Source organism: Augochlora pura, chromosome 7, assembly GCF_028453695.1.
Source record: "Augochlora pura isolate Apur16 chromosome 7, APUR_v2.2.1, whole genome shotgun sequence".
Taxonomy (NCBI): Eukaryota; Metazoa; Arthropoda; class Insecta; order Hymenoptera; family Halictidae; genus Augochlora; species Augochlora pura.
The window spans coordinates 35,376,946-35,400,309 of record NC_135778.1 but is presented as its reverse complement, the minus strand read 5'-3'; the positions used below and the strand labels follow the sequence as shown (position 1 = coordinate 35,400,309).

At 46.2% G+C, this 23,364-nt stretch overlaps 2 protein-coding genes across 3 annotated transcripts; one reads left to right on the top strand and one right to left on the bottom strand.

The window, feature by feature from the left end:
- Nucleotides 1–395: 395 nt before the first annotated feature.
- Beta'cop (coatomer subunit beta') lies at nucleotides 396–5,844 on the top strand. Its single transcript, XM_078185979.1, has 7 exons — nucleotides 396–680; nucleotides 1,088–1,439; nucleotides 1,509–2,447; nucleotides 2,514–2,749; nucleotides 2,811–3,749; nucleotides 3,819–4,103; nucleotides 5,121–5,844. Exons 1-7 carry the CDS (start codon nucleotides 678–680, stop codon nucleotides 5,157–5,159), a joined length of 2,793 nt encoding a protein of 930 aa, XP_078042105.1. The 5' UTR covers nucleotides 396–677; the 3' UTR covers nucleotides 5,160–5,844.
- A 3,980-nt stretch (nucleotides 5,845–9,824) lies between these two features.
- Nucleotides 9,825–22,238, bottom strand: LOC144472451 (uncharacterized). Of its 2 annotated transcripts, none has more exons than XM_078185556.1 (9): nucleotides 21,924–22,238; nucleotides 19,929–20,264; nucleotides 17,640–17,772; nucleotides 11,610–12,191; nucleotides 11,320–11,521; nucleotides 11,191–11,239; nucleotides 11,053–11,131; nucleotides 10,823–10,981; nucleotides 9,825–10,736 (listed from the first exon to the last, which is right to left on the bottom strand). In XM_078185556.1, the coding sequence occupies exons 2-9, from the start codon at nucleotides 19,986–19,988 to the stop codon at nucleotides 10,573–10,575; spliced, it is 1,428 nt and encodes a 475-aa protein (XP_078041682.1). In that variant the 5' UTR covers nucleotides 19,989–20,264; nucleotides 21,924–22,238; the 3' UTR covers nucleotides 9,825–10,572. The 2 variants fall into 2 exon arrangements, with proteins under 2 accessions (XP_078041682.1, XP_078041683.1); XM_078185557.1 differs by having other exon boundaries at nucleotides 10,823–10,972.
- Nucleotides 22,239–23,364: the final 1,126 nt, after the last annotated feature.

Sequence of the window (23,364 nt, the reverse complement as noted above, 5' to 3'; positions counted from 1 at the left end):
TCAATGCTGCTAATCACAAATTGTCAATTGGCAAACTCGATTTAAGCGATAGTAAGTAGTTTTCAGAATAACATGAAACTAGAGCAAAGTCTTTGGAATTATTAACGTTACAAGATATTGCATCCACATGGATCTTGCATCTGTGGTACTGTCAGAATTCTACTGTATCGACCGCAAGTAATTAACAGAATTCTACTGTACCAATCGAAAGTTACTAACAGAATTCTACTGTACCAATCGAAAGTTACTAACAGAATTCTACTGTACCGATTAGTAGTACAACCAGCAGATTTACGGTGTTGCAGTAACTCTTTTGAAAAACTCTGTAGTGTCTGTTGCACTATGCTATGTTACCGACGAAGCTGATTCTATCCAATTTCCTATCTACGTAGACATTTTCTGATTTCCTGTTAAAGATATGTTGGAAATTGCGATCAGGCCAGACCAGGCGATTCAGAATCCTATCATCAGTGAACAATAGAAAGACATTTGATTTCACTGAATGAAATACCTGTGCGAGGGGAATTTGTCGTGCCAGTGGACGCCATTTTCGCTGCGAGCATTGGCCACGTCCTAACTGGATGGCAGGAGATTCGGATTCGTTAACGTGTTTCCATCATCGACGACCGTGTTGTTGAGTCTTCTGCGCATTAAAAGCGAATTTCGCATATTTAAACATGGTACGTAGCCAAAAAATTTATTAAACACACCCGAATTATCCGTATCATGCCGGTAAACACCTGTGGACCCTCATGTATATTGACACTGCTGCTCATCCTGCTTCGTTTGACACGTCAAAATATCTACTTCGATTAATAAAGGAAAAACAATGTTTCTCTGACGTGACAACCTCACCCTGCGATCAAAATATGAAACATCACTTTCGCTTCCTTCGAAATCCTATTCCGAAATTTGCTTTCAAGAAATCTATGTAATTTTTTCGTTGTGTCAGTTTTGTTCGGCGAGACAACCGTAATATTTCTCACGTTCGTCGCAGTGAATTCATAAACATGAGGTCTCACATAGAAATGATCGTACAATGGTGTTTGATATGTCATGACTGTGATCTCTTTATTTCTTTCGTCAGCCACTCAGGTTAGATATCAAGCGGAAGCTCACTGCCCGCTCAGACAGAGTGAAGAGCATAGATCTTCATCCAACGGAGCCATGGATGCTTTGTTCGTTGTACCAAGGAAATGTTAATATCTGGAACCATGAGACGCAAACACTGGTTAAAACCTTCGAAGTCTGCGAAGTCCCAGTTAGGACAGCCAAATTTGTACCCAGAAAGAACTGGGTTGTTACTGGGGCAGACGATATGTTAATCAAAGTTTTCAATTATAACACGTTGGAGAAGGTACTCTCCTTTGAAGCGCACAGCGACTACATTAGGTGCATAGCAGTGCATCCAACGCAACCGTTCATATTAACTAGTAGTGGTACGTGCGTGTTAAAGATATATCTTTAATCCTTTTATGAAACGAACTTCGATCACCTTTGCTTTCTAGATGATATGTTGATCAAATTATGGAACTGGGAAAAGGCCTGGATAGGGCAACAAGTTTTCGAGGGGCACACCCATTATGTAATGCAAATTGTGTTCAATCCTAAAGACAACAACACATTTGCCAGCGCCTCGTTAGACAGAACAGTGAAAGTATGGCAACTAGGTTCCTCCACAGCTAATTTTACGTTGGAAGGTCACGAAAAAGGTGTCAATTGTGTAGATTATTACCATGGCGGTGACAAACCGTACTTAATATCAGGAGCCGACGATAGATATGTTAAAATTTGGGATTACCAGAACAAGACCTGTGTTCAGACACTGGAAGGACACACACAGAACATTTCGGCTGTCTGTTTCCATCCAGAATTACCGATTATTCTTACCGGTTCAGAAGATGGAACAGTAAGGATATGGCATTCAGGAACGTACAGATTAGAATCTTCTCTAAACTACGGCTTCGAACGAGTGTGGACGATAGCCTGTATGCGAGGCTCCAATAATGTGGCAATCGGTTACGACGAGGGCAGTGTTATGGTAAAAGTTGGCAGAGAAGAGCCAGCAGTCTCCATGGACTCGTTGGGTGGTAAAATCGTTTGGGCCAAGCACAATGAAGTACAACAAGTTAATCTCAAGGCCTTAGGGGAGGAAGTGCCGGATGGAGAACGGTTACCGTTGATGGTGAAAGACATGGGTGCTTGTGAAATTTATCCGCAGACCATTCAACACAACCCTAATGGAAGATTTCTGGTGGTCTGCGGAGATGGAGAATATATTATTTACACGTCCATGGCACTAAGAAATAAAGCGTTTGGTCAAGCATCGGAATTCGTATGGGCCTCTGACTCGAGTCAGTATGCTGTCAGAGAAAGCAATACCACTGTCAAAGTCTTCAAGAACTTCAAGGAAAAGAAAAGCTTCAAACCCGACTTCGGGGCTGACGGTCGTACACAATAATTACTAATAACATTAATTCTTCTTCTCATTTTACATTGGATTTTTCTTGTAGGCATTTTTGGTGGATTTCTGTTGGGAGTATCTTCAGGATCAGGCCTATCCTTTTACAACTGGGACACTCTGAAATTGATTCGCCGTATAGTCATTCAACCGACGCACGTTTACTGGGCAGAAAACGCTTCGCTGGTAGCACTGGCTACGACCGATCAATATTTTATCCTTAAGTACCACACAGAAACCGTTGCAGACGCACCAGAGAATTCAGAAGACATCGAGGACGCATTCGAGGTAAGTCTGCAAGCAGTTCATCTTGTTCGAGGCACTTGAAACTCTTCACGTTGTCTTTCAGGTGGTCGCTGAAATGAGTGAGGTGGTAAAGACGGGGCTCTGGGTTGGTGACTGTTTCATTTACACGAACAGCGTGAACCGGGTGAATTATTTTGTCGGCGGAGAAGTGGTGACCATCTCGCATTTAGATAGACCCATGTATCTGCTCGGTTACGTGCCCAGAGATAACAGACTATACCTATGCGATAAAGAGCTATCTATCGTCTCGTATTCTCTGCTGCTGTCCGTGCTCGAGTATCAAACGGCGGTGATGCGAAAAGATTTCGAGACTGCCGACAGAGTGCTACCGACGGTACCAAAAGAACATCGCACCAGAGTCGCACACTTCTTAGAGAAACAAGGATTCAAGGAGCAGGCATTAGCAGTGTCCACAGACCCAGAGCACAGGTTCGAGTTGGCTTTGGTGTTAGGAGATCTCACGACAGCCCACACGCTTGCCAAAGAAGCTAACAGTCAGCAGAAGTGGCGACAATTAGCGTCCCTAGCTACTCAGAAAGGCAAACTGTGCTTAGCGCAGGAATGTCTACATCAAGCCCAAGATTTCGGGGGACTTTTGCTGTTGGCAACCAGCACCGGAAACGCGGACATGATACAGAAACTCGGCAACGACTCGGATGATATGGGGAAGAACAACATTTCGTTCCTGTCGTACTTCATTTTAGGAGATTTAGATAAATGCTTAGAAATCCTTATCAAGACAGACAGAATACCCGAGGCCGCGTTCTTCGCGAGAACATACATGCCGAGTAGGATCTCATACATCGTGAAACTTTGGAAGGAGAAGCTCTCAGCAGTTAGCGAGAAGGCTGGGCAGAGCCTGGCCGATCCGGAACAGTACGAGAACTTGTTCCCAGGGTACAGCGAAGCGCTCAAGGTAGAGCAGTTTCTAAGGGAAGAAAGTAAAACAAAAATTCCAGCCTCCGCGTTCCCCATGGTTCAGGTAGGAATGTTAAGTATAATTCTCGTCGATGGCGCAATCGGTTACGACTGAATCTTTTCAATATTATAGTCGAACGTGGACCGAAAACCCGTGGAGGACATGTTAGCGGCAGAGCAGATGAATCGATTCACTTACAAATCCGGTTATATCGGCGCTAGCGAACCGGAAGTGCCATCTACCGAAGTTTTGACCGACAGGTTACTGGATCTGGATATCGGTAAGGTAGCGACTCCGTCCACCGAGATGCCGATCGTTTCGGAGAAGACGAGAACCACCAGCAGCTCGAGGCCGCTGACGGTGGACGACGATGATCTGGACCTAGATCTCGAGATCGATGATACCATCGACACTACTGTAAGCCTGTTACACCTGCATTCCTACTTGTTAATCGCGATCTTCATCTCTCTATGTTCATCGAGCTTTATGCGCGTAACTCTCTGGCCCCGTTTCTTCGACTGTTTCTCGGTCTTAACGCAACCATTTTTACTGTGCATGCTGACACCTAAGTGCTTCTGAAAGACAAAGTAAGTGTACGGCAACATCCATTCAGCACAGCCATCCTTCTAGACTGGGAACTATGACCGATATAACGACCATTTAGTTAATGCTAGACTCGTTTATACGTTGGGAATAAGGTATTGGAACGTTAAAAGGTACGGCGGTTCCAAAGGAACCGGAAGTGGATGGAGAGTATCGTTTCAAGGTTCCAGGTTCGTTTAGGGTAAGCTTAGCGAAATAGGTGATTGGGGTCAAGCAGCGAGCAGGGTGGTGAGGGGGGAATGATAGAAACAGAGGGGCGCAACTGTAGCTTAAGGCGTCTTCGAATGCGAACGGGTAATTCTAGAAGGGTATTGCATTACCGAAACAATCTGAGGTAAACTTTGTCAGGTATTGATCCCGGTTGATGTGTGCGAATACGTTCCTATTGAGTAAGCCAGAGAAAGCTGAAGTAGAAAGCAAAAGAAACATGATCAAACATTTTTAGAGAATTTTCTTTAGCATTTTGAAAACCCTCGAGGAGAACAATCCGTTGCCATGAACATATCGCAGCTGGAGGAAAGACAGGACTATTAAGGCTTGTTGAATTCTCGCTCCGGTCACGGTTCATTTTCTTTACGGCCTTATTGCCATAACAGAGACCCACCGCTGCATTTTGCCTCGTGCTTTCCCTCCTTAGACCATGAACACTCTCTTCATAGTAGCGCAACGTAGCGTAGCAAATTGTGCAGCCTGAAAAACGGTAATTAATTGAAACATGTATTTTGCTTTCCGGATCAGACGGTACAGTAGAAGTCGACAACGCAATTCTAGCTAAGAAAAATGATTCGTACGGCGTATCGTTATTAACAGAGGATATATTCATTGTTTCAGGGTGTGACTCTCGACGACGACCTCCTCGAGGAAGATTAGCCGTTTGATTGGAAGGCGAGCAGTGCGGTTGTCGCGCGATTTCCATTCTCCTTCCGTCAGTCATTCCCCGCGTCGCTGACCAGAGTCGTTTAGAAAATCAAGTATTACTGCTGGAGGACATTTTTGTGCGCGAGTGTTTTTATCAACGCATCATCCAATTCAGAATATATAAACGCAGTCTGCACATGTCGGAGTTTGTCCCCGTGTGTCGAAGATTAAATATATTATTAATATAACACAGAAAAAAAACCACCTGCGGCACGTTTTTAATATCTCTCTTGTCTCACTTCCTTTCGCAGCCCGATCCTTCGGAAATCGCCTGAGAAATCCCCCACGTATACACACACATGCGCGCGTACGGGCGTCACTCTTGGAAGGTAAATGGAGAATCGTGTGCATAAACGATTAATGTACTTGCTCAAGAATTAGATAGATTGTTAGGATGAGGGACAAAAGCGATGCGTCTGAACCGATGTGACTTCGACTTAGCCACTACCTCGTGTTCTCTGTCCTGAGGACCTGTACGAGATAGTACTCATCTAGGAATACAATAGGATCAGATACCGGCACTCATCTGATCTCTACCGAATGTTAAACATAGTTGTAGGTATATTGTCTCCTACAAAGAGACTCACTACGTAAAACAACATTGTACAGTCGTATTAAATATACTATTTGTATAACAGAGTACGCCCATGCATGAATCTATAGATAGTTTATTTTACAACCGATGTTCGTCCTCGTTTCACCGCTATCTTCTGCCTTTGTCTTTATACTATGCTTACACACTATCTTCCCTATCCTTCTGCTATCTCTTCATCAGGGAGAATCATTTGCTATGCTTTGTACAAAATTCTTGTACAACTTTATATAGTAACAATTTTTATCATTGTCACAGAAAATCATCCCCCAAATCAAGCAAGCTTACCAACGAGGGATCCAAAAATAATCCGAAAGCATAATCAGCTAACATGTTTCCCTCTCTTTCTCTCCCTCTCTCTCTCTCCCCCTCCCTCGTTGGATTGTACGTGATCCTAACGCGAACGTGAAAGAGAGAGGAAGATATTCTGCTTACGTGGGGTACGTGATCGGTACTATCGAATTTCCTGCTTTGTTTTCAATGGTAGTCGTTCCCGGATCCTAAACATCGGTAGTATTATTACATCCACTCTGTTGTGAAAATCCAGACAGAAGTTTTTATTTTCATTGTTATAACTTGACCATTTCTTGGAATTGCAAAACGTCCTTCTCTTACAATATTCCACGCACGTGTAATTGTAAAAGAAGTGTATTGGTACTGTAAAAAAACAACTAGACGAAGTGTGGGTGGCACGGCACAAAATATCTTGATAATACCGATTACGTACCTTGAAAGAATGATCAAGATGATTAAATGTGAACGGGTTCTCCCGCCGTTCATCCGCTTATATATATATTTATATCCGTAGAATTCGTTATTTTTCTCTCTCGCGTGCGTGTACACTCCGTTATTTTCATCGTCCATCAGGGGTGAACGGGGAGGAGGACGTATAGAACAGATTGACGAATCGCTCGTGTCACGATAACAAGAGACACGGGGAACGAGGACGGATTAATCGCGTGTAAATTTACGCTGGAACCTGGGGTCTGGGGAAGGGATGAATCGGTGCAACCGTCGCTTGTTGAAAAACGACGTGAGAGCGGAGAGCACGGAGGAGTAGGTGGAGAAGCAGGGAAAGACGAGGGGCGAAGCGAGGCGAAAAGATAGCTGTGCGTGTCTCGCCTCGAAAATAGAAACGGCTTCGTTGACACTCCACTACAAATTGTCCGTGTCGTTATGCTCTTTGTAAAAGCCAACGTTCTTTCTTCGACCGCCACGGATTCTTCGCCAGTTTTCCCGGTGTCGGGCGTCGTCAAAATCCTTCTTGCGAATTATTCGGTTATAACAGGGGTAATTGTAAAGTAAACCGCAATGGCTATTCTGAAACTCGAAATTGCGTTATCCATGTAATAACGGCGGTAATATAAAGTTACAGTATAATTTTTCTTTGAAACGGTAACGATTTGTACGCAGCTTGGTTTTCAAAAGGGAGACGTATCTGCTGACTGTACGCAACGTGTACTATTTTTTTGTAATAGGCTCCGGCTAGGTTAGTCGGGGAATATAATTAACTGATTTTAGGTGACGCGTCCCGGAGAGTAAATGGACCGGGACGGAATACCGTAACATCAGTTCCTCTCGGCACGGTGACGTCCCAGAGAATTTATTACCGTGTGTTCCGCGCGCGGGGATTACCAGAACTCGGTCGAACGATATCTGACACACTCTCCCCCGTCTCATCTAGTTAAATCCACTCTAACGACCGCGTAAACGAATCGAGTAATTTTCAAAAAAGCACAGTCAAGGAAGATATAGACAGAAAAATGTGCTTGAATGGTTTTCAAGCGATAGTAGCAACGTTTTTCAATGATGTTGCCAACGTAATGCCGAAAACTGTACATCTTTGAATTTCATCAGAAGAATGTACAATGATAGTAAGTATTGTTCAAAATTGTTACGTTTGTAAATGCGAAGCATTGTCGAGAAGGAAGAGCTGGTCACTCCGAGGACCCGTTATGTGTGTTTTTAATAGGTGAAGGATATCTCGAGAACACAGAAAGCTAATATCAGGAACCAACAAGGCGCACCAAGAGACACATATGCTAGGAAGAACCTGTGAAGCTGCTAATAGTCGCCTAAACGGTCGACACGCTTGCCCTGGCTGTCGCTATATGTCACCTCCGCCCTCTATTTACACGCCGCGATGCACGTGCATGAGAATCTCGTCGCGACGGAAGCTGAGGAATTCCCGCTGCTTCCTCGGTTTCTTCAGTCCATGCTTTCGCTTTGAGATTTCAAGAAGGGCAATCAATCGATCAGACGGCCTCACTTAACTGTCCCAATTTCTGCATATGTATTGCGTTATTATTGAAACAATAGCGTTAAGCTTTTATCTATAGTCCTCTCATACCGTTCTTCCTAAAATTCCAAATTCGGTGTGCTTATTGGCCCACGCTTATAGAATATACTGAAATGTTTGTAAGTAAGAATAATAATTATCAAACCTAGGGAAACCATTGACATTTCTAAGAATCCTAAAAGGCTTGGGTGTTACTACGTTTATGTATATGTTTTTAGGTGTAGACAAACTTTTGTGTCACCGATCGTCGGGAGATTAGTGGATTATCCCCAAGGGTGAAACTACGACTAGTTTATTTATCGAGGGAGCCGAGGCAGTAATAGCTGAATGGTGGTCACGTTGCGCTATAAAATATTGCACCCACATCTTTGTAACCCGAGCCAGGCAACGCCACGGACCGGCTGAAACACGTCGAGTGATTTACCTGACTTTCAGTGGATTCGTTCCGCAAGGAGGAGCCCGATGATTAACGCCCTTGTTTGCTTATCAGGACTGTTTGCGTAAACCGATCGGTATCTGACATTTATGTTTGGATTATCGGCGGAACAGGTCCCCGAAGAAAATAATCAAACAGAACGGAATACGGTGAACTAGCACTTTTCTCTCGAGCCGATACCCGTAGAACCAAGGAAAACAACGTTCCAAGTACACGGAGACTTGAGATCGCGATCGGAAGAGTTTATCATTAGGAAATATTGATTTTGCAATTAACAATACCAGGCACAGCCATCGCCAATCCCCCTCTCGCTCGTCTCACTTATTGATCCGCCGAAGCTGCAGTGTTTTCTGTCATCAACGCACTCGTGGCAATCCTTTTTGCCGGAGCTCGTAGAAAAAGGTTCGCTACGAGTTACAGTTAATGGCGTCAACAGGAGCAAAAAGGGTTGCAAAGGACTGTCCTATTGGACAGCCGGATCCTCCCTTCTCATCCGCGGCGGTCTCTCACCTGGCTGGCTCGACCAATCCCTACCCACCTGCGCTCATCTTGAAGGGGAGACCATCGTTTTCACCTGTCTCTGCCACAGCCAATGATCTGCTCGCACTTCGGACAACTACGGACCCACCCTTTTGGATGAGGTCTCCGGAACATCTATATACATTGATAAAACATGGCTTCCTTTCCCATATTGGAAAGATGGCAAAAAGGGGGGCAATTGGGCCAAAAAAATCTCAATGGTTATTTTTTAAAAGTAGCTTTACGGTCGCCGTAGCTTGAGCATTATCTGCTAACTCAGTAGAGAGAGAGAGAGAGAGAGAGGGGGACACTGTCGATTGTCTGCTGTCGTTTCCAGCCCCATCGACGACGCAAGATTTATTTCCAGCACGGTGCAGCGAGTTGCGTGTCCCCCGATCGATTTCCAGAACGAAAAATAAAGTGCACGTGCTATTCCTGCGCTCTGATGCATGCACGGTGTTGACGTGCAACACGTCCAGCCTCTCTTTTACGGAGAATATTAAAGCCTGCCACTGCGTACCGTGTTTTGCAAAACACCGAGGTTTGCACAAACATCGCCCGGCACTGCTTACGGTTCACGGACCAATGGCTACTTTTCATTCTTATGCACCGGATACTCTGAGTCAGGAACCCTTTGTCAGGCAGGAACTGGGTCGTTGCGTTTGTCCGCTTCCTTTCCAGATAGTTCAGAAAGCGAATTTCGAAAAGTTGTTAATAACAGTAATATCGACTAGGTAAAATGATCAACGAAACCTTTTTACAATAGACGATAAATAATTCCGATTTATTTCCTTATTTTGTTGTAATTACAGGATCGTTAGCTGCCAGATTTTCCTTGGGCTCTTACAATCTGAAGGAATCGGGGATAGAGGCAGTCATCTTGGAAATAGTACCCGCATCGCGTAATACACTCAGGAAACTGTCGAAGATAGATTATGTACATCAAATTCTCGTGACTTCTCTAGCATAGTATTTTATGAGACACACCGATGTATAGGCAGCGCGGAACTTTGCACAAAGAAACATTTTCGAGAGAGTATCGTAAAATGATAAGAGATCGGATTGAGAAAACGCCTGCAATGGATTATAAATTAACAAATGCCATGAACGCGCAAAGATCCGCACAGTCTACCGATCGATGTAACGCTTCTACTTGATACGCATATATTTAGAAATGTTGTTGCCTCTCGACCGCGCTTAGATTATAGTAATTAACAATTAACGTGTAGCTAGTTCTCGTTGAACGAACGAACATTGTCCATTAAATATCGAATACTGTGTAGCAGTCAGAAACACTGAAGACAATGGTCTACTTAGTGGCAGGGACTGCGTCACATTTTTGATCTCTTCAGCATCGATTGAAGAATCATCGACGAACTTTAAACGGATCTACAAATTTTCTTCTCTCTATTTGTTTTTTTTTTCTCCAGAGACCGTCTCTCCGTTTAGAGTCCACCGCTAACTGTTAGCCATGGATCGAGTCCTCGCGACCTTGACAGGACTCTGAGCCGCGATCCGTTCACATGAAGCACTTTGACCGCGACTGAAACTCCATGGGAGCGAAGCCTGTCGTGGAGACCCCGGTTGTAGGGCTGGATCCCATCATAGCGGATGGCACACCAACGCCAGTCACACCTGTGCTGGACACTGCCACGCTACCAGGTTCCTCCTTAACGTTCACCACTGAGATAGGCAAAAGAAATTTTCCAGTTAGAAGGCCCGCGAACCATTGATCGTCCGCGCAAATTTATTTCATTTGTAATAATTACTTTCAGGCCAATAACATCGAGCAGACATGGTCTCCGTGGACATAGCAGCCTCGTGTCTCCTGGCACAGGTCGTGAAGCTGCTGCCGAAAGAGCCGTTTCCCATAGAACCCGGCGAGCTCGCTGTTGCACCTGGAACATCCAGGTAATTGCCTTGAAACGCTTTGCTTCGTCGTCCAGCATTTCAACGGGGACAAGGGATGGGACTGGATTTAGTTAGAGAAGAGACTCACTTAGGGAGGTACCCAATTGACCATAGCCGTTCATGGTTGGTATCTGCATCGACTGAATCGGCTGCAATTGAGGTTGCAACTGCAATAGACCTTCGATTTTAGAATCTGTCGCAAGAGTGCAATCTTTCGGAAACTTACCGTCTGACAGTGGCTGTAGGAGAGCTGGGACTGTTGTAGATTCCAGGCGCTAAAATAGTCCATCAAGTTTAGGACAACTCGAATCATAGGCGGTAAGTATACTAAAGGAATCAACTGAAAACACCATACCCAGTGTCGTATCTTGTGTAGGTGGATGGTGCATATGACGGCGGCGAGTGGCCGAAAAGGCCCCTGGGTCCCAGATGAACATGCGTGGCGGAGTAGGGATCCCCGTACAAGGGCTTGTGATAAGTAGTGTTTCTATAAGGTCTCTTCATGCGTCTGCGTCGCCTGTAGTTGCCGTTCTCGAACATGTCGGCGCACAGGGGGTCTGTGTACATATATTTGAGAGCATTACGTTACACCGTTCATATCGTCCACTAATATGTATGTATAGTCTTTTAGGGCCCAGGGCTGACCTAGGGTCCAGAAGTTGCCCTTCCTCTCGCCGCCCCCGTCGCGCGGTACCTTGATGAAGCATTCGTTGAGGGACAAGTTGTGCCTGATGGAATTCTGCCACCCCTTCTTGTTCTTTTGGTAGTAGGGGAACCTTCCTGTGATGTACGCATAAATCTCGCTGAGAGTTGCCCTTTTTTGGGCACTGTGCTGTATCGCCATCGTGATCAAAGCCACGTAGCTGAACGGCGGTTTCTTATTAGCGGAGTCGTTGCTACCGTTACCGGTCCCGGTCTCTGACCCTGTGGCGGACCCATTGGCCACCGTGGTCGGCGTAGACGGAGCCGACGGGGTCGACGGGTTGCTGTTAGTGGTGCTGTGCAAGGCCCCGGTAGGGGAGGAGCCTTTCTCGTCCAGGTGATGATGAGCAGAGCCGGAGGAGTGTATCGACACACCCGACGGACTGTGCAGGCTGTGATGGGAGTGATGGTGGCTCAAGGAGGGGTGATGAGACGTCAGACTTCTGCCCAGGCTTACCGTGTTGTCCAGGTCCTTGGCCGATGGAACCATGCAACCATTCTGCATCTCCGACACGAAACTGCTCACTGAAAATCGTTTAAAAGCATCCTTGTGATCACCGGCCGGCAAACGCTGGATGGTCTATCTATGTACAACAAGGTGATTCGAATTCAAGGCAAGCTCCAAGAACGTGGACAATGGCTGCCGATCGACACCACCGCACATCAGGTTCCGAGAAACCCCTGCGCTGTAAAACAATCGGATCTTTGAAAGGAATCCGGCCCCCTAGGCCCCACTTCGGATACCCGAGACGCGATAAGCTCGCCATGTCTCTTGTCGGCTTGAAGAAGCTATGGTTCTCTAAGATGAAATCATTCTGCAGCTATATGTTCTTCCTAAGGCTCGTTTATGTAAGCAAGCACCCTGTCAGAGTCTAAGCACTTTGGCCAGTCACTGAGATTTGCTGTGCTATCATCAACCTCGAGTCAATTTTGCCAGAATAATAGACGTAAACGCGTCTGTCCTCTGGTAAATGTTCTTAAATGCATTGAGATTGATAATTTGATCGATTTTCAGATTCCTCGCCTTCGCCGGCAGGTTCTAGATAGCGGCTCTCGGTGAACACAGTTACAATCGTCGTCAAACAAGGAGGCACGTACTCGGAAAGGAGTATCATGCGTGCGTGCATGACTCTGAGTGTGCCCCACGGCACGTGTAACTGGAACTGAACGTAACCGGACACCGATAACTCGCGCAAGCACCGAACCAGAGGGTAGAGAGCTCCGCGAAACGGAGCGAGGGCGAAACAAAAGGGAAACGGACAGCGACGCGTGTGTATCAGAGATTCGAGAGGAGAGCTTTTCTATTCGCGTAGGGTGTAGACTGTTTTTAGAAAAATTATTTCAGCTTTCCACGAATTCTTGCGGACCTTTGCATTCGGGGGACACGATTCATTCAGTTTCCTCTGGGCGTTGCGTATCGAACGCGAATTCGAGAACAGGCATAATGTATCGTGCTACCGCAAACCTCCAGGCTGTATGGTTTCCAGGAGGAACTGTTTCCCAAGCGGGGAACACGATATTTCACTACTGCCGGCGAAAGATTGTTCTATCTATTATAATATAATAGAGGACGCATTTTGACAATTTTTAATTCTCGAACAAGGCGAGCGTGAAATAATGTTTGAAACGCGACATCTCTCGGACTAATATCAGAGAAAGAGAGTGGTTTGAAACTTATCGCTAACGATGGGTACATTTGCAGATCGCTCGAGACTCCGTATCGACCCGCGAAGAGAGTCATGATAGACCAACGTGTCGTACACGCACGTCCTCGGTACGTGGATCCATGGAGCTAAAACAAGCAACGCGAGATCACGATAACGTCAAATGTTGTGCCTTACGAACACACCTGACTGCAACTGGAGATCCTTGCTACGCGACACCTACGAGGTCGTGTCTGCTCTCGTCACAGGATCCCTTGTTTCGATCCGATGGATTATCAAAAGCGAAAAACACCTATTGTTCGTGGATTCGGAGATGCGGAACATTCGTTTTTCATCATCCGGAAAGTAATTAAACTGTGAAAGATAAAGCAGCCACAGGTTACCGAAGCTTGCCTCGAATACGAAAGTCTATGAGAAGCATTGCGCAGCTTGCGGGACGGATTGTAGAACCTACAGCCTATAAAATAATTCTGTATGCAGCGGGATTGCGGTGTCAGTGGAAATTGGAAGGTGAAACTTAGAGTTTCGCAACGAAATGAAGAAATGTAGCAATCAGCTGACACGGGTGACATAATTAGGCTTGCGAAAATTGGCCTTCGCCGATTGCGGCTGATGCCGGTCCGTGTTCCGTAAACGACTCGCGTCGTCGTGCAACTATGCAATACCGAATTCGATAAGGTCAGTAGGTTGTCACCGATGCGCAACCACTTTCTAGGGTTGATGACGCTGCCGGGAGGTCAAGACGAAAGGAACGCGTTCGCGTCAGGACGCAGGAGTAGACTCGCAGCATGATGTCATTGACGTATTGGATTTCGCTGATCGGCGGCGGACGTCGATTCTCCTCGCAGCATTTCAGGAATGCGAATGCTACGATATTATAGCGACAACGACAATAAACCATGAAGACAACGGCCTTCGAATGGAAGATGTCGGCGTTTCGCCGTCGTTCGCTGCACGCTTCATACTTGCACTCTTTATTTTCTGGTTGGTCTACTGAACGCGAACCACCCCGGGTACGTGTTTATAAACTATTCGACATCGTACAAGGTGCGCCCGTTGATGTTATAACAATGGAGAACCGCAACGCTGTCCACATATCGCCCAAATATATACTCGATGGGATGACCGGCCTGCTGCACGGTGCAGGGATACGACGCATACGTTTTCATGATACGTCCCGTTGCCGATTTCCGACGAAACGTAACTTGTATCAAAGGTCGCCACTGATTCAATATTATGCAGAACGGGTCAGAAGGGCAGCAGAGGGCACGTGTGGGCTTAACGATCCATGGGCTAATCAACGAGTCCGGTTAGGGAGAAAGAATTCGCCCGGGCCAGGAGAGAAAGAACGCGTGCCTCCCCATAGAGGTATACTATTTCCATGTAACGTATGGAGCGTCGTTAACGTTGCAATAAAGAGGGAGTCCGCGGGGTCAAAGGATCAAATTCTATGAGCGTAATTACGAGGAACGATTCCAAATGTCTCGTTTTTGAGCCGTAGGTAAAACTGTTTGAAGAAACAAGCTCGTCTGCAGCGACTGGGGCAGCAAAGATAGTGCGTATCAGGACGTGAAGAAGAAAAAGAAGCGAATCTCGTCCCTAGAACACGCGAGGAATAAGATGACAAGGAGGAGGCGAGAGGAAGGTACGAGGATAAAAGAGAAACTCGAAGCAAGGGGCACAGAGGGTCATCCGAGAGACGATAGCTCATCGGTATCTTCCTTGTGAGCCAATCGTCGGCTGGTATCTCGACCTCTCTCGTCAACGTCGCCATCGCGTCGTCTTCTTCTCCTTGTTCGTCGCTGACACCGGAAGTGCGGATGCATTGCGCTTTTCCACTGGGACAACATTCTCGAATACCTTTCTTTTTGTAAATACGCGACCGCGGCAAAAAGCGACGGGTTGTCTCGACAAGCTTCGCTGGTTGATCGCTGATCCGTTTTCCACGCAATTATATTTACAACGTGAATAATCGTGAAGCATAGATCTTCCTGGTTCTATCGCCGCGCGACGACGACGTAACAGTTTTGCCGAAACACCCTGTCCGAGGCATCGCGTTCGCTTCTTATCACGGCGAACGCGTTATCGTGTTTACTATAGCCGGCGATGTTTTGCAAACGGGGAGAACGATCCAAAAACAGAAATCGCGAGCATTACCTAACGAGAAACGGCGATAATCGGAACGGGGGCCCGACCGTTTCGTCGACGCTTGGTTCGTCGCCACCCGTTTTATCGCAAATCTCCTCAGTTCCCGCCTCTCGTTCCATTATCGTCAACGTTTATCGGACCGCTGCAACGTAATTATTACTCGGGGGACGGGGGGAGGAGGAGGAGGACCCAGTGAGACCGGGGTCAAGAAAATCTGCCTTCTGAAAACATTGTCACTCACGGTCTTCCAAATACGCGCGGTCGCGAAGCGTAGGGGCCCCGCGGACATGTTCCGAACGATTGCGGTCCACGATTGCTTTATCTCGCCAGCTAGAGATTAGTTTCAAGCGGTGCCCTTGTTTACTAGAAATCTATTTTAACGCGACGATTACATCCACGGCCTGATTTCAGCATAAATAAGCAGGGTCACGATTCACGATATCGTGGATAGTGACGCGCAAATCGTTCCGTCATTCCCTTCTCATGGGTCGTTCGTTTGCAGGACCTACGGCGATCGATGATGTCCGGAGGCATTTCTACCTCTTCGTGAACATCGTCGGCTTCTTCCTCGAGCAAGGTCCACGAGAAGATCGTATTCGCCTTGGAATGACTGAGAGATCCGAGGAGGATCAGAGCAAAGAAGGCGCCAAAGAGACACGGCTCACACCCTAGATTAGGCCACCGTGCAATAGGCGCGATTAGGACAGCATTTCGCTTGATAATCCCCGGTCTATAATTAGACTATATTTCGTGTCAGGCTTATCGTGATGCGGTTTACTCGGCCAATAAATCGCGGCTGCCTGTGAACTAAGACACGAGAATACAGGCCCCGTGGAAACCATCGACGAAGCCTTTAAAATCCCCGCAGGAGCACTTGTACAGTATAAATACGATTCGCTTAGATCTGTTTTAAAAAGGAGACTCTCCTAGCTAGGAGGAGATGGCGTTGTCGTTGGCCGATATATCAGAGCCCCGGTTGACTGAATCCCGGCGAGCCTTCCCGGATTAGCGACCATAACTCTCGCCGGGAGCACTCCGAACCGCCGATTTCGAAAACACGAGTGAGACCTGTATCTCTTATTGCTCCTAAGATGAATTCCGGACCGCCGACCGTGCCCGGAGTCCTGCTGTCACGCTCGCCAGGCCCTCGGAATACAGAAACTTTACGCAGCTTATTCCGTTCGGAAACACGTTACATCGGTACACGCTATCTCTAAGATTTTTGTGACAAGTCTGCGAAAGCAGATATCAAAATCTTCTACGGTTACACCCCGGATTAATTGTTTCCGGTCGGTATCTTGCGATGCAGCGGTCATTCAGCGATTAGCGAATAAGAAAATCTAGTAATACGAGACCCTGCCTGGCGGCCGGCCGCTTCCCTTTCCTTTATCTCCGTTCCGCGAATGTTACTCCCTGGCTGGTGTGTACAGTTCTGATAATCATCCCTCTTGTTGGTCCACAATTGACACGCGAGGGCAACAAGCTTCTTGTAATTATTAGTGGAAAGCCAAACCGTTCAAACTAAGTACATACCATGAATTGTAGAATTTTCAAATTATTAATTATCAACTGTAAGGAAAATCGATCAGCTCCGTACAGTGGACGGTAAAGGACAAGTCGTCGATTCTAAAATTACAAAGGGCCGATCTTGTCGAACGACATTTGAGCCGAGCGCTTTCGTCGGCCGGCGCGCGCCGTGGAAGACGAGGCAGTGACAACCCCTGGAGGACCGTAATCGCGGCAGAGAATGTAACTAAACGACGCGTGGAAAGATCAGGACGCAGCCTCCCGCGGTATATCATTCTCTGCCTCTTCTCCCCCGTGTCGGACGGCACTTTCTTTCCCTCTTCTACCGCTTCGTTTTTCTCTAGCGGAGAAGAACGCCCCCGCCGCCCCTCGCGCGCGTTTCAGTCTCTTTTCATCTGTTCGACCGCGTTTCCCCGCTCCGCCCCCGTCACGCGAGGAGAGCAGTTTTGTATTATTAGAACGCGGGTATTCAGCCATCACGGAAAGACCAAGGAATCATTGGTCCGTGGTGAGATCCTGATCGCGTGACGTCAAACGAATTTTCTGAGCACCGTATACTTCTGCCAGAATTGAACGGTGCTGGGTCTTGCTTCGCAGAGTTCCCCCCGTGGAAGTAGAAGAAGAGGCGTCTTACCTTGATGAAGAGACGGCAAAGGCGAGGGAGGAGACACCTGGAACGGCTCCTGTTTGATCTTTAGGGAATGCGGAGAGTCCTGCATACTGCCCAGACCCACCACCCCCAGGCTACCATTACCCTGCTGTAGCTCCTGCAAGAATCACCGTCATCAGCTTCGCACGGTAGAAGCTATACCTTCAAGAGATTTATATCAATTTGTAATTAATTCATCTTGTCGAGGACATTTCGGTCGAATTGCTTTGTAAACCCGGTTTTAATCCCCGGTCCTAATCGACGGTTTTCAATAAGATCGACCGTCGACGAGATCCGTTAACCTTGCCGAAGCTGAAGGCTGACGGACAAAGGTGAACAAACCAGCAGAACCATCCGAGGCGGTTGGTGTGGACCAAGCCAAAGAGTCTTCTGGCTCGGGAACTCGCGATGTTTGAAGTGCCGTCGCCGGAAGCTTACAAACACCGTGCCGGTGTTGTGACATCGTATTATGCCAGGCGAAACTTACGATCTCTCTAGATCGTTAATTCGCGATCCGGCTTTACGACGTCTAGTTTACGCTTGTGTACTTTGTCCGAAACAACCGGACAACCGAAGAAATCCTTTCCGCTCCCTATCTACTATTATTTTCTGAAGGGATATAATCAAACAATATGTGCGAGACTCAAACGATATTAGAAAAACCCGAGGAACTTGTCCGAAGATTTAACATCATTGGGGACCAACTATGTAAAGCGTCCAGGACTTGCAAAAATTTCATGATCCATAGCAATTGCGGGGTTCTGAGGCAAATCAAGCGATTTTTCTTGCCGAAACTTGAAAAAGGAGAATTCTCAAGAGATTGTGTGCTGTATATTGCTATATTGAACTGTTCAGAAAATTCTTTCATAAAAAAAAGGATATTCCGAAGAGGTGCCTGAGAAGATAAAGAGGCGTGTCACTGACCGAATATCGTGCGTGTCGTCGACCAGAAATCCGAAATTCACCTTTAATCTGAATTCCAGAGACAGCGGTACGCGGCAAAGAATACAACGAGCTCGGATTACCGTTCGCACGACCATGGAACTGCATCAACAGGCTGACACAGAAGAACGTCCTCGCAGGAGCTTTCGGGAACACGTGGCCGACTCGTTAATTCAACAGGACAGCCATTAAATTAAGCCCGATCCTATCTCAACGCTAGCTTTGAACTCTCTCTCCTCAAGAATAACAAGAAGCAGAAGAAGACGTCGACCGAGAACTTTCAGAGTGTATTCGACGTTGCACACCGACGTGGAAAAGCCAAAGCGAATAGACGACGCGTGTCTTATCAACTAAAACCATTTCATAGCAAACTCGTTCTCGGTCCTCCGTTCGGTAGCATCTAAAGTCAAATTTACGGTAGATCAGTTCTACCGTTAGAACTGAGCTCAGCATAGGAATCGAAAGTTAACCATCGGAAAATCCGCGAGCGCTTTAGTATGTCGAAGCGACCTCCGAAATCGTATCAACTGATCGGTACTCACGGACTGCCGCGCATTAAATCCATGTAAAGAATGCGTAGATGCACGCGCGAGCGTAGCAATGTTTCGATATAATATTACGAGCGTGGTTTACGAACAAGATTGAAATATTTGTTTGAAATATTCGCTCTAGAAATAAGCAGAATAATTTCCAAACCGTTTTTTCCAAAGAATGATTTCTTTTTACTGTCTCTATATTAGTGGATGTAGAATGGGCAAAACAATTTTACAGCGACCATAGTGATTATACAGCGAGTCCATGCCACGGCTGGTGCGAACTTGGGCAATTTACGGCGATTAAAATTGATTTTATAGCGAACCTAGAAGTAGTTTAGCCACTTTGTGTCGCGACGCTGAGTCAGCTGGCGATGCATGAACGCAACGCGAGTTCCTATCGATTTTTTAATAGGCAATCGAACACCTTCGACACTGAATCTCCCCTGACACGTTCATTCATTCATTCATAAGCGGAACAAGTCACCGATACCCGCATCGATTTGTCCGGGCGATTTCGCCCGAGAGACCAGAGCCGTATCGCCGCGAGAACGCATCGGCGAATCGACCGTGACGGAGAAGACGCAGAATCGGATTTATTGCGAAATTTTCGAGGTCGTGACCCACGCTTTTTCTCGGTTCTTTTTCTTCTCCGCTCCGCGCGACGATAAGCGAGCAACCGTTTTATCATCGAGCAAACGACAGTACCGAAGACGAAAAACGGGAAAATTCAGAAAAGCTTTTAACGCGAATCTAATTGATATGTTATATGTTCCAGAGATTTAGAATCGAAACTCACCCCTGCAACTGGAATAACGTGCGACACCATCCCCGTCTTCTCCAGATCCTCGTGATTCATAAAACCGTCGCTCGAAGTCGCATTTACACAACACTGATCGGCTCCTCGGCTTCCTCGGCTCGCGTTCGATGGTCCAGCCGCTTACGGTACACTTCACACTTTTGCGATTACTATAACTAATTGATTGGAATCGATCCGATTCACTGTTCGGCACTGTCGTCGGGTAACTCGCACCTGCGTCGATTGGTCTTACATCTTCAGGAACGAATATCGTCGCACGGAACAACAAAGAACGGGAAAGCTGGCGTTCTTGTTCGACTTTTCACTCAGGATGATCTACAACAGAAAAACGAATAACGTTAAAGTTTAACCTAAATTCTCATTTCACTGGGCTGTAAAATATTGCGAGTTGTCGATCTCGAAATCTCGAGCTGTCGGAACAACTGTACCAAATGCCAGGATTAAAGGATACCTAGTTCATCTATAAACAATCTGGTCAAGCTCTAAGCTATAATATAAGTTTTGTAATCTAGAAGCGAAATAACTTTTCACATTTGCTTTTCTGAACTGGTCGGAAAACCGAAGTCAAACGTAAATGGATTTTTTTTAGGAAGTAACTTGATTCTGAGGGTTGGCGGAGCGATCACGAAAGAAAAAGATACACCGAGACAAGGAATTTGACATCGGCAGCAGCTACCGGGAGAGATCGATGACGAGCGAGCAACAGCTGAACGCTTTAGCTGTTTGAAAGAACGAGGAAAAAGGGACCCGATCCCGGTGGAGCCGTTCAGACTTCCGGCGGCCGCCGACAGAGGATTCTCCAGGGAATATCTCTCGTAAATTTCGACAATTGCGAGGGTGAGCACGCGTAAGCGGCCCTTCAAACACAGCTATTTTTGGGCCTGCTGCACATTAGCTGCTGCTAATGTTAGGTGATCGAGGGCCTGGCCCTTAATTTAAATTAACTACGACTCTCCGTTCGAAAGTTAACTTGTTCTAGACTCGAAATCCTAAACCAGTATTCTTCAGTCTTCTTTCTGTGCTTTATTCGAACTAAATGTTTACGATTTATAAGTTTTAATGGTTCAGTCGTCTGGAACCACGGTGCAAACCCGACTGTAGAATACACATTTTAATTGCAACAATTTCTTAAGAAAAATTGAACGGTCTCATAAACCGAGGACTTCTGGTCCAGAAGCATAGTTAGAGTGACGTAGATTAGGATACGAATCTGACTTTAGATTGGAATTCGGTCTAACTAGCGATTCAAATGGTCTATTGTAGCGACGGCGTAATTGTAATTAATTAATCGCTGTCACTGAAATCGGCGACACGGCCGTTCTTTTGACGTAATTAAGAAAAGTCGTTATCTTGTTCGTAGCAGAAGGAAGAACCATTTATCTCGTTGTTTACTAAACATCGCGTCTCGGGTTCATAGAATCGTCGAACAAAGTTTACAAACTCGCCAGCGACCCAGTCTTCTAGATATTTAAATAAATACACAAAATCGCTGCGCGCCTCTCTTTCTTTTATTTTTGTTTCGTTCAGGCTATAGTAAACCATCTTTCATTCATGAGCGAACGTATAGATTACGTATATATATCTATCTTATTTTTGACTGTGACAATTATTCTATCAACGACGAATTCCTTTATGGGGCATTCGTGTGGAGAAGTTTAAACACAAACTGTACTTGCCGACAGAATCGGCACAATAACATCGACCCAACAAAGTCTTGTTCTGTTCTAGGCTGAAGAATCGTCGAAACAATCTTCGCAAAGAGCATCAAGCGATTACCTTTATTCTACCACAATGTTTGATATCAAATATTGCAACCCCATAGTAACTTCCCATACGCAAATGTAAATTCATTGTGTTTCCGTAAACATAATACTATATTATATTATAAACAGAATACTAATTATTTTACTTTGTTTCTACAGAAAAAACATACAAAGAAAAGACCATCCGTTTGGAAATCTTTGAAGAAAATACCTGTTCAAAGTTGGTTCCTAGGAGGATGTCTCTTGTATAAGAGCAGGATGAACCGTAAAACAGCACTTTCCTTGCAGAACAGAAGAAAATCGTTGCTCCTCAAGGTCCACCGATCCTTTTGGCTCCTCCGCTCGAATCAACAATGGTTCTTAACAGTTTGGAACTTGAGTCGCAAAGAACGTAAACGGTGTTAGAGTCACTCGGGCGTCTGGATATCACAGTAACGACATTATCTTCGACTCCAGGACATTGGCGATCGGTGATCGATTCGGTTTTTCGCGAGGAACGAACAGAGACTTGGGGTACACGCGTCGGTAGAGGAAAGCCAGCCAAGATTGAGACTGATTGAGACCGTTCCGAGTCAGCTAGCGAGCGGATTCGAAACGGGTGGAGGCGCGCGGAGGCGGAGTTACGCTGCTCGAGAGAGCCGGCCAACTTATCGACGCCCTCCTACTCTTCTGGTTCGCGCTCTCCGCTGGCTCTCCGCCTCTTCTACCTCTCGACCGAAAACTGCCCGACCGAATCCTCTCGATCGTGTCCCCGAGCCAGGGGACCAGAGCTTTCGACCTGTTCTCGCGAGACCTGATCCAAGCAGATTCGGAAACCTGGACAAGGAGTCTTGACTTCTGGAATGTTAGAAGATCCCTGGCTAATCGGGAACGAACAAACCTTTACTTAGGATTTGAGAATTAGGATTGATGTATCCTTGGCTCAGCAGGAACAGTCTGTAGAGTAGTATGAAATGCTCTTAACCATTTTTTATAGTCTCGCGATGGAAACATAGAATACTGGAATGCAAGCTAGTTAAGATTGAAAGACCTTTGGCTAATCGGGAGCGCCCTTGACTAGGATTTTCAATAAAAAAAAAAGTTGTATAACACTCTATAAGTCAGACTCTTTCTAATATTCACTGTGATTTCCTGATAGGTTTGTAGATTTCAGGATGGCCAATAGAATGTTAGAGTCAAGTGTATTTCATAGATTTCTACAGACTCGAAATTTTGCGGGTCGGTGCCGGGACACGGCAGAAAAATCTGGGACTGCTAGAGATTGATTTGTAGGTCAGTCGATCGTCGCGTGTCGCGCCAGCATAAAATTACTGCTGTAAGCGTCGGAATTATGTAAGCGGGCTCAGGTGACCATTGGGAAATCATTAGGCAACGATTATTCTGCGCGATAATCATTAGCCGGAATAACCGAGCAGGAATTAAGGTCACCGTACGAAGCGAAACAGCGAGCAACTTCGACGAATTCAGGTGAGCCTCGTTTCGCCATCGTGTGCCCTGAATTACACCTCGTCCGTGCACAGGTCGACCAATTCTCCTGCTCTGCCCCTGTAACGCGCAACCGCGATTTTTTCGTCGACGCACACGTGCCCATCGGGATCAATACAGCGGAGTAGTACACGCTGCAGCTGTTGGTACCATAATGAAGCATTTAA

Coding starts and splice junctions, on each gene's coding strand:
- Beta'cop (XM_078185979.1), top strand. Junction 2,750..2,810: donor ACATCGAGGACGCATTCGAG/GTAAGTCTGCAA, acceptor GTTGTCTTTCAG/GTGGTCGCTGAAATGAGTGA. Junction 4,104..5,120: donor ATGATACCATCGACACTACT/GTAAGCCTGTTA, acceptor TCATTGTTTCAG/GGTGTGACTCTCGACGACGA.
- LOC144472451 (XM_078185556.1), bottom strand. CDS start 19,988: ATGAATCACGAGGATCTGGAGAAGACGGGGATGGTGTCGCACGTTATT. Junction 17,773..19,928: donor ACGTTATTCCAGTTGCAGGG/GTGAGTTTCGAT, acceptor TGATTCTTGCAG/GAGCTACAGCAGGGTAATGG. Junction 11,522..11,609: donor GGGCAACTTCTGGACCCTAG/GTCAGCCCTGGG, acceptor ATATGTACACAG/ACCCCCTGTGCGCCGACATG.